General features: G+C 36.4%; 1 protein-coding gene across 10 annotated transcripts in view; it reads left to right on the plus strand.

Annotated features, from left to right (window-relative positions):
- PIAS2 (protein inhibitor of activated STAT 2) overlaps positions 1-18,042 on the plus strand; it is a 90,641-nt gene that overhangs the window by 15,417 nt on the left and 57,182 nt on the right. For all 10 annotated transcript variants that reach the window (XM_036107612.2, XM_078060371.1, XM_078060372.1 and 7 more), the window contains one exon: positions 8,640-9,114. In XM_036107612.2, the coding sequence (XP_035963505.1) occupies positions 8,640-9,114 (475 nt within the window). The remainder of the gene's footprint in view (positions 1-8,639; positions 9,115-18,042) is intronic.

Below are 18,042 nucleotides of genomic sequence, written 5' to 3' on the forward strand. Positions count from 1 at the left end.
ATAGTTTAAGTTCGTGATCCATTTGGAGTTAATTTTTGTATAAAATGTAAGACATAGTTGGGTGTATAATTTGCTTCAGCACCATTTGTTGAAAGGTAGTCTTTTCCTCCATTGAGTTACTTTTGCACCTTTGTCAAAAACTATTTTGGCATATTGTGTAGGTCTGTTTCTGGGTTCTCTGTTCTGTTCCATAGACCTATGTGTTACCTTTGCTAATACCACATAGTCTTGATTACAGAGCCAAGTTGTGAAATGGAATGGACTAATTTCTGTTTTTTCCAAATTGTTTTCACTCTTCTAGTTCCTTTGCCTTTCCATATAAATTTTAGAATAATCTTAAATATAAAAACGTCTTAGTGGGATTTGGGTTGAAATTGTGTTAAATCTGTGTCTGTTTAGGGAAAATTGATGTAGTTTCTTTGTTGAGTGTTAAAAGCCATTGGAGAATCCATTCGTTTAAATTTTCTTAGACTTCTTTTATTAACTTTTTATAGTTTTCAGTATACAAGTCGTGTATGTGTTTTGTTATATTCGTAAACATGTATTTTCATTTTTTTGGAGTGATTATAAATAGTACTATGTTTTTAACTTGTTTCCGTATGTTCATTGTTAGTATATAGGGATGTGGTTGGTATTTGTGTGTTGCTCTTGTCTCCTGCAACCTTGCTGAACTCATATTGGCTCTAAGAGTCGTTTTATAGATACTTTGGGATCTGCAAATACAGGCAATTAAAAATTTTTTTTTTCTTTCCAACCTGTATGCCTTTTATTTCCTCTTGTCTTTTCCCTTACCCAGAACTTACAGCACTGTTCTGATTAATATGGTGAGAATTGACATTCTTGTCTTGTTCCCAATCTTAGCTAATGCATTCAGTCTTTTACCATTAAGTGAAATGTGAGCTATAGATTTTTTTGTAGGTGATTTCTATCAAGTTGAGGAAGTTCTCTGTTCCTGTTCTTCTGAGAATTTTTATCATGACTGGGTGTTGAGTTTGTCAAATACTTTTTCTGCATTGACTGTTATGATCATGTGGTTTTCTTTTTTTAGCTGTTAATAAGGGTATACTACCACAAAAAAGAGGGGCGGTATACTATATTGATTTCAAACATTGAACCAGCCTTGTAGTCCTGGAATAAACCTCACTGGTCGTGGTATATAATTCTTTTTATATATTACTAAATTCTGTTTGCTAACATTTTGTTAAGTGTTTTAGCATCTATATTTGTAATGGTTTGTAGTCTTATTTTTCATACTGTTTTTGTTTAGTTTTGCCATCAGGGTAATGTTAGCTTTATAAAATGAATTTGGAAGTATTCTCTCATCTTCTATTTTCTGGAAGAAATTAGATCAGATTGGTGTTAATTCTTTAAATGTTTGGGTAGAACTCTCCAGTAAAACCATTTAGGCCTGATCATTTATTTTTTGGGAGTTTTATTTTTTAGTTAATTTTTTTGAAGATTTTATTTATTTATTAGTATGAGTAGCAGGGGGAGGGATAGAGGGGGAGAGAGAATCTCAAGCAGACTCCATGCTGAGTGTGGAGCCTCATGTGGGGCTTGATCTCACGACCCTGAGATCATGACCTGAGCCAGAATCAAGAGTTGGATGCTTAACTGAGCCACCCAGGTGCCCCAATTTTTGGGAATTTTAAAATTATGAATTAAATTTCCTGAGTAGTTGGAGGGGTATTCAAGTGATCTCTTTCATATTGTGTGAGTTTCCTAATTTGTATTTTTCAAGGAATTGGCCCTTTTCATATAAATTGCCAAATTCATGTGTATAGTTGTTCTTAGTATTCCTGTATTTTTTTTGATGTTTGTGGGTTTCTGTGGTGATATTCACTAATTTTGCTGTTTTAATTGGAAAGTTTATTTCATTTTTATTTGTTGGGATTATTAGTATATTTGCATTTATCCTTACTCCTTCATCTTGTGCTATCCTACTTTTTCTGTGCTTTGTCTCTCCATCTGTTTTCTTGCCGCCTTTTGGGCTGATTTTTTTTCCTGCCCTGTTTCTCATGTTTTCTGCCATTTACATGTGTGAAATTACATTGTTTGTTTTGTTTTCTCACATACTCTTGGAGTTTTCTTGAATTTTCTCTTGAAATTTTAAGACATGTCTGTAAGTTTAAAACTATCTTTTCCTTTCTTACAGGATACTTTAAACTGCTTCCCACTCTGCCAACTTACATGCATGCCATTGCCGCACAGTTTTGTTCTGTCATTTCTTAGCCTTACAAATTTGATACTATAATTTTATACAATAAATGTTTGTTTAAGCTAATCACTTTCCTCCCCGGGGCTTGTCATTTTCTTTGGTCATCGTTCTGCTATGTTAGATTCCCTTAGATTCTTCTGGTTCAGCATTGATGGGTTTTTTACTTTCCCTTCTCCTGTGTTAGACACGCTTTCTTACTCATGGCTTTTGCACCTGCTGCATCCGAGGTCTTGGAATGCTTTTCCTCAGATATTCTTTGGGTGTCTTCTTAATCCTTCATTCTTAACCTCTTCATTCTGTTTCCTTTTCTCCCATTATTTTTGTCCTTTGTATTCATCACCACCTGCCATACTATAGATTTTATTTTTTATGGTAAATTTTAATCTGTCAAGCTCCTCAACTCAGTCATTCATTGGAATTTTATTATATTTATAGAATTTAGGGGCATTGACATCTTTTCAGTATTTACTGTTTTTATCTAGTAACAGGATACATTTCTTAACTTATTCAAGGGTTCTTTTATGTCTTGCTTTATGTAGCTATAGGAAAATTTTTAAATTTATGCCTTTGCATTTTAGATTTTGTTATTAGACTTTTTTTTTTTTTTTAAATACTGTTTTTCCTGATCAGTCACTCGAAAATCTGTTTGATGTATAGATAAGTCAGTGAATTTTCTTAACTTATTATTAGGTCTTATTTTTCAGTGGATTTTTAAATATTTTCAGTGTAGAAAATTCTGTCATTTGTAAATTATAAATACTGCTTTTCTTAAAATCTGTATTGTCTAGACACTTTAGAATAATCTTAGATGAGAAAACATCTTTTATAAGTCTTTATTTCTAGTGTTTAATCTTCAAGGATGATATTTGTTCTTGATTTCTGATAGCTACCCTTTCTCATGTTAACAGAGTTTCATTCTATTCCTTTTTATTGAGAGGTTTTACCAGTAACGGGTAGGACTTATTCAAATGCCCTTTTGGCATTTATGCGGATTAATCATATGGCTTTTTTTGAGCTAATAAATCTTTTTGTATTGCTTTCCTTACTTTAACAATTTTCAGAATAATGAGTTGGTTTCTCAACATCCTGTAACAGAAATCAGTGAGGTTTTTTTTTTAAGTATTGTTGTTATGAACAAATGATTTTTAATATATTTGATGTGTTTGAATTGAAGCAGTTATTGTTCTCTTTGATGGTTAGATTGTCTTGTCTTGGGCTACTGAATTGTTTTCTGTGTCCTTCTGACAAGATTCCAGTAGTCTTTGATAACTTCTTTGCTTTCTGGTATGATAAAATGTTCTAGGCTCATCTTGTGGATTTTCTACCCCAGACTTGCAATTAGCTATTTACTCAAGGAACCTCCGTTCCTTTTGTCAGAAATGGTATTTATACCACAATCTATTTTTCCCTGCCTCAAACAATTTTTGCTTGATTAAATCTAGAATACTTTTAGATTTATGGAAAAGTTGGGAAGATAGTATAGAGAGTTGCTATATAACCCACAACTAGTTTCCCCCATTCAAGCAAACTTTTTACTGTGGGAACATTCTTACAAGGTAGAGAATTCTCCCTTGTACCCTGTATCTAGCTTCAGCAATGAACAACTCTTAATCTTTTTTTCGTGTCTCCACTCATTCCCCCCAATAATTTTTTTTTCAAGTTTCAGGTAATATTTTTTATTATTTTCTTAATCGAGGTATTATTGATGTCTGACAATATATAGTTTCAGGTGTACAGTATTTGTACGCATTGCAAAGTGATTACCACAGTAAATCATCACCTTACAGTTACCAAAAATATTTTTCTTGTGATGATAACTTTTAAGATCTCTCTTGGCAACTTTCAAATATACAGTAATTCATGGTTTGTTTTTTATCCTTTAATTCTTTACTCTTTTGAGGGTGTGTGTTTGTTACTTTTTTGTTTTTTGAACTACTTAATTGTAAATTTTATATAATAATAGAAGCATTTAGGGAGATGTTTTCCCTAGCTTTGGCTTTATTTATAGATTTTGAAATGTAGTATTCTCTTTATTGTTTCTCTTAATAGTTGATTTTCAGTTTTGATTCCTTCAGCCTGAGTTAATTTAGTCAGTGTGTTGTAAGGAAGAGATCCACCTATGGTCTCTCAAGTAAAAGGGATTTAATTATAGGGAAAATGTGAATTCACAGGGATACAGTGCTAGGAACTAAGGCCTCCTATGACCTCTGAAATGGGCAGAAGTTAGGAATTGGAGTATCTTTTTAATTTGTTGCATAGTTTCTCTTATGGGTTGATCAGTCCTTTGATGTATTGATTATATATCTGGTGGCTTTTCTTTATCCATAACTACTTATAAGTGAAGATGTAAATTGTTTTAATATTATAGTTGGGATAGGCAGTGTTAATAATGTGATCTATCAGTTTCCATCAGCAGTTCCTTTCCTTACCTCATATTATACATCCTAGCGGATGGAGTATCTATTTACAAAGTTTGTGCTGATCTTTACCATGACTTCCAACCTATTAGAACTTCCCCAAATTCCAGACTGCTTGTGCAATTTCCATCTTATATTTAAGAGTTAAGAGCAGTCTCAGGGAAGTCTTTTTACTCATTGGTTATTGCATGTAACTATCATATTTACTTCCTTAATGAGGTTTTCTAAATATAGCACCTTCAGCTTGCCTTCACTCTTATATGTGATGTTCCAATTATATGATGACCCAGCTTTAATTTTTTAAATAATATTGTTGTTACTTAAATTTGATAAAGAAACAAGGTTGATTTAAAGTCCTAGTCTTTTTTTCTTTTTGATGTTTTTTCTTTTTTAAGATTTTATTTATTTTTGCGAGAGGGAGAGAGCATACGGGTGAGCACGGGCAGGGGGAGGGGCAGAGGGAGAAGCAGACTACCTGCTGAGCAGGGAGCGCAATGCGGGACTTGATCCCAGAACCCTGGGATCATGACCTGAGCCGAAGAAGGCAGACGCTTAACTGACTGAGCCACCCAGGTGCCCCAAAAATCATTTCAATTTATATTTTTAATTTATATTATCTTTTGTTTAGAAATCCAGATTGTTTATATATCTTTTTAAAAATCAGTCCTGCCAACGTATTTCTGTCTGGTTCATAGAATTTCCTTAAAATCAGTTAGCAAGCATTTATTGAGAAATTCTTTTGTGTAGAGCATATAGCAATTGTCACTGAAGTATTAGAAGACAGACTTTGGGAGACAGCAGGATGGACTGGATAAAGTCCACTTGGAAAAAATTATACTAAAGATATAGATACTGGAGGTTGGTGGAGAACAGTAGCTGAAATCCCTTCTTGGTGGGGATAGCAGGCTCACCTTACCTGGTGACAGCTGAAATTTGGTTGAAGACTTAGTTAAGGTGCTGCCTATGTTTGCTTTTTAAGAAGAAATGGGATCCAGCAAGGTTGCCAAGAAAAACATAGTCCTAGAATTTGATTTAGTAAGCTCCCTAGAGAAGAGAGTATCTTAATAGTGAATCCTCAATAGAGGAGAGTTTTGTTGTTAGGTGTTTTTGAATATAAATAGGATGACCAGAGGGATGAAGTGACTTTTCCAGTATCCTGAGTCTGGATGCCAAGATTTGACCTACATGTGACTGTTGATTGCTGTTGTGAAATTTCCCACGGGGCTTCGTGGGCTCACAGCCGCCCCTTTTCAGTGGTACTTCATCTTCGCAGCATTTTGCAATACAGAGACCATCCTTGTCTGCTGTCCTTTCCTTTGCCCTTCCCCAAACTGGAGGATTTCTTTTTGCTTCAGAATGTCCTGATTCTGCATTCATGTTGAGAGCCCTTATCTCTTTTTTCCTTTTTGTTTGTATATTTACAGTAGCTAATAGGGCCAGTTGCATTAGCATTCTTTGCCAAATAAAGTTATCGTTGGAAATAAGTGGTATGAGACCTCCCAGAAATTCCATTTTGAGAGCCAAGCCTAGGGTGACTTTGTGTTCTTTTTTGTCATTTCTGAAAACAAGTCTCCTTAAAACGAAGAATAATGTGAAAATAAGTAGGAGGGAAGCAAAGTAATGAATTCTGAGTTAAATTTCTTTAGAAAATATCCCGATGTATTGTATCTGTTTGACTGCCTTTGTTAGTGTTCTCGCAATTTAATGTTGCTCACGCTACTGTAGTATAAGCCAACTTCAGTTGAAGTATTAGGATTGGGGACTTTGGGAAAGATGCATTGTGTTCTTGCTTGGCAAGACACTTGAGAAAGCTGTCATAGTCCTTTTTATGCATGAAACCTTGAGTAAATTGTAACATCTTGACATAGGCCAAGAATTTTCTTGTTTTTCATCTTTGTTGTCCATAGCATTGGGATAAGATAGATAAAATCTTCATTTTAACACATGGAGGAAATGAAGCGATTTGAAGTGTAATGACCATGCGTTGTGCTGTATGTTGCTATTAGAGTGTGATTTAGAGCTGCACTGTCCAGTGTGGTAGCTGCTGGCTGCGTGAGGCTCTGAAGCACTTGAAATATGGTTAGATAGGCTCCAAGTGTAAAATACACTGGATATTGAAGACTTAGTATTAAAAAATGTCTCATTGACACTTTTAAAAAATGGCTTATTTTTTTTATGATTTATTTATTTATCTTAGAGAAAGAGCAAGTGTGCACACATGCGAGGGGAGTGGCAGAGGGAGAGGGAGAGAGAGAATCTCAGGCAGACTCCCCACTGAGTGAGGAGCCCAACATGGGGCTTGACCCCACAACCCTGAAAATCATGACCTGAGCTGAAACCAAGAGTCGGACGCTTAACTGAGTGAGCCATGCAGGCACCTCAGAAAAGATGGATTATTTTTTTTTTTAAAGATTTTATTTATTCATTTATTTGAGAGAGTGAGAGAGAGAGAGAGAGCACATGAGAGCGGGGAAGGTCAGAGGGAGAAGCAGACTCCCTGCCGAGCAGGGAGTCCGATGCGGGACTTGATCCCGGGACTCCAGGATCATGACCTGAGCCGAAGGGAGTCGCTTAACCAACTGAGCCACCCAGGCGCCCAAGATGGATTATTTTTAAATCACAAAAATCGGCTACATGTTGAAATAATACTTTTGATATATTGGATTAAATAAAGCATATTAAAATTTTAACTTTTAATGTAGCTAGTAGAAAACTTACAATTAAATATGTGGTTCCTTTTTCTACTGGACAGTGCTAGTTGAGTATAAAAAAATGGTTGCTAGGATTACAACTTAATGGTCTCTGACTTGTATAATATGAGATATGGAGACACAGTATATGAGATAGAATTATGATACAGCTGTACATCCAGATTACTTTGATATATTTAAATTTGTTTGCTTTTTAGAAAACTAGCAAGTATTATTCCTGACTACTATTTAAAAGTCATTGCTTCAGGGCTATCAATGAGACTTAAAAGTGCAGAACAGAGGACTTCTTTGACTCGGTACCAGCTGTAGGTTTTGCCCCTGCAGACCTACCAGCTTGAGAAGGAATCCCATGTAGCTCTGGAGTGTTAGCTCAGAGAGGAGGGGTGGGCAAAGTTTCCTTAGGGTCAGTTCCAGGTCTTATTCTTCTTTCTGACTAGATGGGGCACTTGTGTACAAGTAAATCTGACCCAAGTGTGGTTTAACCTCCCAAGTTCTGAAACTCACCAAGTAGGTGGACTTAAGAGACAGCAAATAGTTAAAAGTATTTGCTAGGTTTTGTTGAATAAGTAGATGGTGAAATGTGAAGCAAAAACCGCATATAACCTTCATTTTACACCCAAGAACAACAAACAACATTTTTCTCATCAGCTGTGGATTTCACTTGTTTTAGAAGTATGCTAAATAAGATGTATGTGGTTTTTAGCTTTAATATTTAAAAATAACTTACTTTCTTATGTTGTCTGTTCCTTAATAATTTGAGTTGGGGTGAAAAATTCATTGGATTTTTGGATCACAATTTTGTCTTGATTTTGTAGATTTACTATTTAGCATTGGAAGTTATGCATATAATTTTGCAAAAATCAAATTTTTTGTTTGGTTAATTTGTGACAGTACTGTAACAAACATTACGTTGTGTGTTGATAGGGCTTAATTTTGAGAAGGAAGTTTTCATTGGTTATAAATTTCATAGTCATAAAGCAAATATGGGTTTACACTTGAGCATCATCAGATAGTGAGGTGGTTAGTAGAAACTGATAGACCATAGATTATCAAAATTAATAATACAGCAAACCATAATTAATACCGTAACTTGAATGTAACTTGGGTGGGCAGTGGCTCTATAAATAGGATCAATTCTAAGTGGTATGTGAAAATGCTGGGTACTAGCATATACCAGGTGATAAAATGCTGGTAAAATTGGATTTTACAGTATATTTTAGATGGGGTTTTTATATGCTTGAGGGGATTCTTGGCTTATGTCCTTTTTTTTTTTTTCTTCTTCTTTCCTTTTAGAATATGGTTTCTAGCTTTAGGGTTTCTGAACTACAAGTGTTACTAGGCTTTGCTGGACGGAATAAAAGTGGACGCAAGCATGACCTCCTGATGAGGGCGTTGCATTTACTGAAGAGCGGCTGCAGCCCTGCGGTTCAGATTAAAATCCGAGAATTGTACAGACGCCGATACCCACGGACTCTTGAAGGACTTTCTGATTTATCCACAATCAAATCTTCGGTTTTCAATTTGGATGGTAGCTCATCACCTGTAGAACCTGACTTGGCCGTGGCCGGAATCCACGCGCTGCCTTCCTCGTCAGTTACACCGCACTCACCGGCCTCTCCTGTTGGTTCTGTGCTGCTTCAAGATACTAAGCCCACGTTTGAGATGCAGCAGCCGTCTCCCCCAATTCCTCCTGTCCATCCTGATGTGCAGTTAAAGAACTTGCCCTTTTATGATGTCCTTGATGTTCTCATCAAGCCCACGAGTTTAGGTAAGTGTTAGAGAAATTAGTTCCTTCCAGATGAGAGAATATCTAAAACAAGAGGCCTTCAACTAGTGATTAATGATTTGCTGTTAATACTCTAAAATTGAGACATTAATGCCAAATAAATGCCAGATAAAAAATATTGGCAACATGAATGAAATCTAGCATAGAACTGCTATATCAGCATTTTTATGGCTTAGAACTCAGATTACTTCTGTGTGTGTGGGAACAGGTACAAATACTGCTTGCTGTCTGCAGTTTGTGTTTTGGTATTTTTACAGAGATTTAGTTTCTGTTTAACATAGTGTTTAAACTGCTTTCCTAAGAAATAAACGTTTTATACTTAATTTGACACACGGAGTTTGACAAACGTATATAGCTTTTTTAATATCTGACAAGTGCTCAGAAAATGTAATAAATTTTATCATTACCAAAAATTGATACATGGGACTTTAACAAATTCTTACCTACATAATGGCTTCTTTGTTATGGTATGATTTCTTATTGCCTAATGAAATTATTTACAGAGGTATTTGGAATTTTTGATGAAATAAATTGTTTAGGGAATGGCATTTCATAGTTAATTTGGGAGATTTTTTTTTTTTCCTCATCCTGGGAAAACTCTTTTTATTTCAGGTCATTTGAGAACGCTCTTAAATACATCAATATGTTCTTTTCCTTTTGTAGAGGGTTATGCTGCTGTGTATCTTGGTTGAGCCAGAAGGAAATTTTGAGGGGTAGGACTGGGGATAATGGAGTCAATATGGCCTGATTGATGGCAGGCCACGGTGGCTGTGCTTTTCCCAGCCCCTTTCTCCTTGTTTTCAATGTTTTAATTTAGCAATACTTAGCCAGGCAGGTAGAGTAATGCATTTTATCCCTTCATTATATTCATCATGAAGTAAGGATTGTGTTCACGTTTTATTATTTGTATAAAGTTCTGTGAGTAGAACTACTGCATCAGAGAGTAAGAACATTTTAATTTTAGATTCTTGATAACATGTTGCTGAAGTTTCCAGAAGAGCTGTGCCAGTTTACATTACAGGAACAAAGTGAGAGAAGGTGTCTCATTGCCTTTCTTCCTGCCTTTATTAGGTGTTACTAAAAACAAATCTTGGTGATTTTGACTGGTGAAAGCTTGTATCTTGTTTAGATTTTTTTGTTTTTAAAATTAATAACTGGAGCAAACATTTTTAAATGTTTATTACCCAGTTGCCTTTCTTTTGTGCTTTTACTTTTATCTTTTTTTTTTTTTAAACAGGTTCATTTATCTGGTTAAAATGGTTCCATAATTCTTTTTATTTCTACCTTTGTCGTGGTTTTTGGTTTATACCAGTGGACCATATCATGGCTCATTCCCATGTTTCTTTCTCAGCAGTTATTGCAAATTTATTTTTTTTCTTTTTGTATGTATTTTGAGAAAGATTCAGACTGGCAGTATGCTTAGGTGCCCCTACCTCATGGGACTCCTCAGGAGTATGGCTAAGGTGAGGCTGGAGAAGGTATAAGAGGGCCTGTGGGGTTGTAGTTACAGTGGAAGGGACTGAAAAAGACCTGGTTGCGTGCCTCCAAAGGAGATGCAGCCATGTGTCTTCTCTACTCATTAGCATCAGTGGTGCACCAGGCTTTGTGATTTTCTTTCCTTATTTCCCTGCTTAGTTCAAAAATAGAAACTGGAGTTTTCTGCTTTTCTGTATTTCATAGAGTTTCTCTTTCATTACCTCCATAAGGTTAAAGGAGAGTAGTAGGCTTTTTATAAGTTTACTAAAATAAAATTTTCCTATCTCATTTCACTTAGATAAAATAATTTTGTATTTTGTGTTGAAGAGTGGCTAAGAAGAACCCGCCTTTTGCTCATAGTTTAAATTAGAATGTAAGAGATAGCATATAACCTTAGGGCTTATGAAATAACTTTTATCCCTGAGCTAAAAACTCTCTATACATATGTTTTTCAAGAGTCCTGCCTATCATTGTTTTTATGAATTTATAAACTGATTCTTGTTTTAAAACAATAAACATGGGCGCCTGGGTGGCTCAGATGGTTAAGCGTCTGCCTTCGGCTCAGGTCATGATCTCAGGTTCCTGGGATCGAGTCCCGCATCGGGTTCCCTGCTCAGTGCAGAGCCTGCTTCTCCCTCTCCCTCTGCCATTCCCTCTGCTTGTGCTCTTCTGTCTATCTCTCTGTCAAATAAATAAATAAAATCTTAAAAAAATAAAAAAATAAAAAAATAAAATAAAACAATAAACATTTCTTCATCTTGCTTCCCCTAAGGAGAAAAAGAAAAGAATTTTCTTAATGTATGTAATCTTGTTTTGTCAGATTGATAAAACAGTGATCTAAGAAATGCTCTTTTAGACTTGGAGGTAAAAAGTTAGAAAATCCACATCAGCATGTAGTCTGCCAAATGAAAGTGGAAAAAATTTAATCATTTCCAGTAATGACCTTTAATTGAAAACTTTCAGTGTCACCATGTCTAAAGCAATGTAATGACATCCAGAAGTTTCCTTAATTTTTATTGTTTCATAATATTGAAAATACACATAAAAATAGAAATTCTGGGGAAGTCCATTTGTTTGGAATCCTGCTATAGAGAAACCTGTTTACATTTGGGGATTGAGAATTAAAAATCCTCGGGAGTCAAAAGAGATATCAAATCCATATTTCAAAGCACATATTCTTGACATCTGCAAGCCAGTCTGTGTATTCTTGATTTTATATACAGTTGATTAGATGATTTCTAAGCCATCAATGTATTGTTAAGTAGGAATTAATTGACAACACGAGAGAGACTAGAAGAGCCATGGTAGAAAAAATAGACACAAGAGGTCAAAAAATGTTACTCCCAAACCTCTTGGTATATTGAAACCAATAGCCCCTTAGTAGTGAGGGAGTTGCTATTACATCATGGCCCATGTATTGATGCTAAAAAAAGAAGCCAAGAAACAACCATGATGTATATATTCTATTAAAAGAGGTACATTGTAATACGGTTTTCTAGTTTGGAATTATTTCTATTCAAAATGGTTAAAATAAAAATATTTTAGCATTTAAAATGGTAAACTGTGTCATCTGAAAAATAAGAGTGCACACAATACTAAATGAGGTTCTCTGTAGCTAAGGTTTTTATAACAAATGGATAATCCCAAAATTCAAAAACAGAAATCTCTGTTCTCCTCCCTTAAATAGCTGTTCTGATTTGCTTTCACAAGCCATCTTTCTCTCTTCTTTTCAGTTGTCTTTTTCCTTCTTTTCTTTTTTATGACAACTTTTGAAGATGAAATCCTTTGGGAATTTTCTAGTTAAGAAATTTGTCTATATTTAATCTGTACAAAAAAGAATATATATAAAACATTAAAGTATAAAAAACATCAGTGAAATGAACACTAGTGAAACCACTACCTAGTTTTGTTTTTTGTGTTCGTTTTGTTTTTTAAAGTTGGCTCTAGCATGGAGCTAGTGCGGGGCTTGAACTCAGGACCATGAGATTGTTACCTGAGCTGAGATCAAGAGTCAGATGCTTAACCGACTGAGCCACTCTGGTGTCCCCCCACTGCCTAGGTTTTTAAAAAGAAACATTGGCAGTATCTTCAAGCCATCTCCTTGCCTTTTCTGAGTTAAATCACTATTCTGAGTTTATGTTCCTCTCCTTTTCTTGTTTTACCATATATGTGTTTAAAAAAAAGTAATGTTTCCCATCCAAGTACTAACCAGGCCCGACTTGCTTAGCTTCCGAGATCAGACGAGATCTCTTTTGTAACTAGCTCTTTTTGTTCACTCTGTTTTATAAGCTTTGTATGTTGCTACATCTAGCTGTTTGGTATTTTGTGAAATACCTTCAATGTATTTTGAGCCTTTAATTCCTTAAAACTTCTTCATTGTGCTTTTCAGATTACAAAAGTAATTTATGGTAGTAACTGAAAATTGAAACATCATAGAAATATAACAGAAAGGAAAGGTCCCTCATAATGTCATATATTACCCAGCTAGAGTTGTATCAAACAAACAAAAGTAAACTTTTTCTGCATATGTTTAGTCATCTTCTTTCTCTTCCTATTCATTAAAAAGGCTTTTTCCAACTGCAGAGCTACTTTGCCACATTTCTAGTGAGAGAGGACACTGTTCTACTAGTATCCTCTGCCAATAGCACCTCCTGGAGTTCTGCATCATGATAATCTTTCTTAACAGTGTTTCTTGGAAATATAGATTTGTGGGTTAAATAGACCTGTTATCTTGTAGATGTACCATCACTTAACCAGTATTCCGTGGTGGACATTTTCAGTGATTCCGAGTTTTTTATTTATTTGAAAGTATTTTAGTGTCCAGCATTGAGTCACTATTCTTGCAGTTTTTTAGACATTGCTGCTGTTAGCATTTTTGCATATGTGCTTCTGAATACTTGGGTGAATATTTATGAAGTATAACGCCTCTGTGAAGTTATTGGGTCAAAGAGTATGAGTACTTAGTATTTTGATATTCAGCTTTTGTTTCAGCAGTTGCTTCAGAAGCCTTGTGCCCATTAATAATCCAGCAGTGTATGAATGTATTAATTTTTTCTATACCCTCATCAGCATTGGTCTTTTAATTTATTATTGGTCTTTTAATCTTTAAAAGATGAGAAATTAATAAGAATCAACATCTTTTCATATTCTTAAATTCCTGATTATTAGGAAATACTCATTAAGCTTTTGGGTACAGTTGAACAGGTTTAAAGTGATGTGCAACTAATGGAAAGCCATTAAAATAGAACCTCACTTCTAAGGAGTTTGGATAAATTCAGACACTGTACACATTGTTTTTATTAACCCAGTTAACGAGTATATAATGAGGATTTAATTTGGGTATGGTCATGTAGTCTAATTGTGGAGAAGCCAGAAGTATAAGATGGCCATTAGGAAGCTTGTTACCTAGTTGGGGAGGTAGTATTAACATGAGAGCAAGAAGCAATGAGGTATGTGTCTGTATGATGAAGAATTATAAGTTGTGTATTTGAAACTCACATAGTTTATCGGCCTCAGGAATGGGGAAGTCAGTCAAGACTTCTTGGAGTAGGAGTGAGACTTGAAGGAGCTTTGAAGTATGAATTTGTCTACTTTGAATTAATGGCATTTATAGGAGAGGAAACACCAAGAAAGGGGAGAACGGTGTGTAGTCACAGGAGTAGAAATGAAAGTGGCATAGTTATGAGACCTGACTGAGGAAGCTGTTTTGAATAGAGAGTAAGACTTGGGGAGACACTGGAAATGTAGGTTTGCTAGGGAAGAGGCGGGGCCGTTGTTATGCAGACGCTTATAGATAAGAGAGCTTAGACTGGGTTCATTCTGAAATAGGACGCTGCTGAGCAGTTTTGAGCAGAGAAAGGGTGATGATAGTGATGCTAAGGGAGACCAGCTCTGCACTTGTGTTCTGATGGGAGACTGCAGAGAGGCAACGTTGCTATTTCATTTGTACCAACCGTAATAATTCTGTGTAGGATGGTGGCAGTGAAAAGGGAGAGGAAGCAGCCGATAAGAAAATTTTAGAAAGCAGGACTTAATGACTAATAGGATATAGAGGATGAAGAAGAGGACTGGGGTAGAGGAAATGAATGATTTCTAGTGATTGAAATCATTCTAGTGATTGAAAATTGGTAACTATTCTCCTGTTTCATAGTTCTGAATTAAAGTCACTGTTTTTCTAAGAAGCATGAAACCTCAGTACTCTCCCCACATCTTTGCAGCTGTTGTATAGGGAAAAAAGTCTTTTCATATTAAACATCACTGATGATTATTAATATAGTGATGGTTTCTGTCTAGATAAAATTCTTTCAAATGACTCAAGTTTCTGAGTAAATTTCATTAAATTAGAAAAATTTAGGTGTGTATATAGGATTATCATTTAAAAAGTGTTCACATAGGGCGCCTGGGTGGCTCAGTTGGTTAAGCGACTGCCTTCGGCTCAGGTCATGATCCTGGAGTCCCAGGATCGAGTCCCGCATCGGGCTCCCTGCTCGGCAGGGAGTCTGCTTCTCCCTCTGACCCTCCCCCCTCTCATGCTCTCTGTCTCTCATTCTCTCTCTCAAATAAATAAATAAATAAATCTTTAAAAAAAATAAAAATAAAAAAAATAAAAAGTGTTCACATAAAGCAATGTTCGATGATAACTATTTGTAAACAATTGAATACTGGAATATAGAATCACTCAAGTGTTCACTGAAAGCATTGTGTGTGCCTGTTCCAATGTGTTAAGAAACGAGTTACCAAAAACCAGCTAATTTGCGAATATGGAACAGAACTTTGTATATTTATTTCTTCTGTTAGAACTGTATGAGAGGGGTGCCTGGGTGGCTCAGTTGGTTAAGCGACTGCCTTCGGCTCAGGTCATGGTCCTGGAGTCCCGGGATGGAGTCCCGCATTGGGCTCCCTGCTCAGCAGGGAGTCTGCTTCTCCCTCTGACCCTCCCCCCTCTCATGCTCTCTCTCTCTGTCTCATTCTCTCTCTCAAATAAATAAATAAAATCTTTTTTTAAAAAAAAGAACTGTATGAGAATATTATTTTGGGTATATTTTTATTTATACATGTTTGAGGGTGGTTTCCCCACTTTTGATGCAGAGATATGATGGGAAAAGGAATAAAGTAAGAGTATTCTTTGATTGGCAGCAATGGTACAGTTAATTGGTGGGTGATAGGGCAGCAAATAGCTCAGGATAGAGATCTTAGATGATGCAGTATAATAAACTGTTCATTGTTTTATTTATTCATTGTTACGTTGTGAATTATTTTATTTATAGATTAGCTAGACTGAGCCATGATAACCCACAAAACTGCCTATAAAACATCTTGGTTTATCTCTTCCCTGAGTGGGCCATTTTATAAGCTCCTGTTACCCGAGGCACGCATTGCTAGGAAGCAATCTTGACCAAATCTAAACCAGTTTATCAAAAGATGTCCATATAACTTTCTGCGGTGGGGGAGCTTAGGAAGTTTCCTATTTTACTAACAATAGTTAACATTTTTAGGCATGTTAAAACATTTTCTACCTGAATATCTTTTTTTTTTTTTTAAGATTTTACTTCTTTATTTGACAGAGAGAGAGCACAAGCAGGGGGAGTAGGAGAGGGAGAAGCAGGCTTTCCACGGAGCAGGGAGCCGGATGTGGGGCTCAATCCCAGGACCCTGGGATCATGACCTGAGCCGAAGGCAGACGCTTAACGACTAAGCCACCCAGGCGCCCCTTTCTACCTGAATATCTTACCAAGAAAAAGTCATTATTATTGAATAGTTGGCAAAATGCATCTGTTGGACTGTATTTCTTTTTTTTTCTTGAAATTTTGCTATCTTTAAAAGCAGACATTTTTGATTAGGACTTCTTGAACTGAAAATACATGTATAGTGCTGTATTGTTTTCAGAATGCTTTCACATACGTTACTGCATTTGATCCACAAAACAGCCTTTATTTTTAAATTTTTAAAATTTTTTTTGTGAGCTGGGGGGAGGAGGAGAGGGAGAGAATTTTTTAAAAAATTTTATTTGAGAGAGAGAGAGAACAAGCGAAAGAGAGAGAGCCCTAGCAGGGAGGGAGGGGCCAAGGGAGAAGGAGAAGCAGACTCCCTACTGAGCAGGGAGCCCAACGGCAGGGCTCAGTCCCAGGACCCTGGGATCATGACCAGAGCTGAAGGCAGATACTTAATTGACTGAGCCACCCAGGCGCCCTGAGAGCAAATCTTAAGTAGACGCCGCGCTGAGCGTGGAGCCTGATGCAGGACTCGATCTCATGATCCTGAGGTCATGACCCCCACAAAACAGCCTTTAAAAGGCAGATGAGGGGTGCCTGGGTGGCTCAGTCGGTTAAGTGTCCGACTCTTGATTTCAGCTCAGGTCATGATTTCAGGGTCCTGAGATTGAGCCCTGCATCAGGCTCCATGCTTAGTGCAGAGTCTGCATGTCTTCCCCCCCCGCCCCCGCCGCTGCTCTTGAGTGCACGCACACTCTCTGTCTCAAGTAAATAAATAAAACCTTAAAAAAAAAGCAGATGAGCAAAATGTTACTCCCATTTTAATTGAGGAGTAAAGAAGGACTTGGAGATCTTACGTGAATTTCCTGTCACTTGGGTAATAACCAGGAGGGCTAAGATGAGGATGCAGGAATATTCTGGTCCATTTATGCTTAAAAAGGTAGAAAGAACCAATATCCACAAACCTAGAATAGTCATAAGTATTATGTCATATCAGCAGGCCTCATCAGTTAGTAATTATAAATGAAGCTAGACATAATGCTAGAACCTGGGATTTATAAGATTAATGCTAAAATTACTTCATGAAATTGTGGCATAGTTTTACTTATTATTGCTGTATAATATACCATTCCAAAGTACAGTGGTGTAAAACAACCATCTTATTATGTTGGTGGATTTTCCCTGTTAAGAATTGGAAGTTCAACAGTGTGTGGCTAGCTTGTCTCTACTGCAAGATGTCTGGGGTCTTAGCTGAGAAAACTTAGGGGCCGGGGGTGACTTGATGGCTAGAAGCTGGGATCATCTGAAGGCATCTTCACTCGTGCGGTATCTTTGCTACCTGTTGGCTTGGACTCAGCTTGGCTGTTGGCTAGAGTACGTATATAAGGCTTTTTCCTCTGGTCTAGTTTGGACTTCTTTAGAGCGTGAGAGCTGGGTCTCAAGAGAGTGTCCCCAGAGAACAAGGGAAAAGTGCATGGTGCTTTTATGATCTAGCCTTGCAACTTATATAGCATCACTTATGCCATCAATTAAAGCAGTCACAAAGGGCCATTCAAGTTCAAAGGGAGGGTGATATAGACCCCACTGCTTCATTGAAAGAATGTCAAGGTTATGAGAAGGGCATGATGGGAGATATTGTTGTAGCTGTTTTTGAAAAATAGAATCTACCTTATGGAGGATTGTTAAAAAAGGAAAGGGTTTGAATAAAGTCGTATCTGACTCA

The sequence above is a fragment of the Halichoerus grypus genome, chromosome 13, assembly GCF_964656455.1.
Source record: "Halichoerus grypus chromosome 13, mHalGry1.hap1.1, whole genome shotgun sequence".
Classification (NCBI taxonomy): Eukaryota; Metazoa; Chordata; class Mammalia; order Carnivora; family Phocidae; genus Halichoerus; species Halichoerus grypus.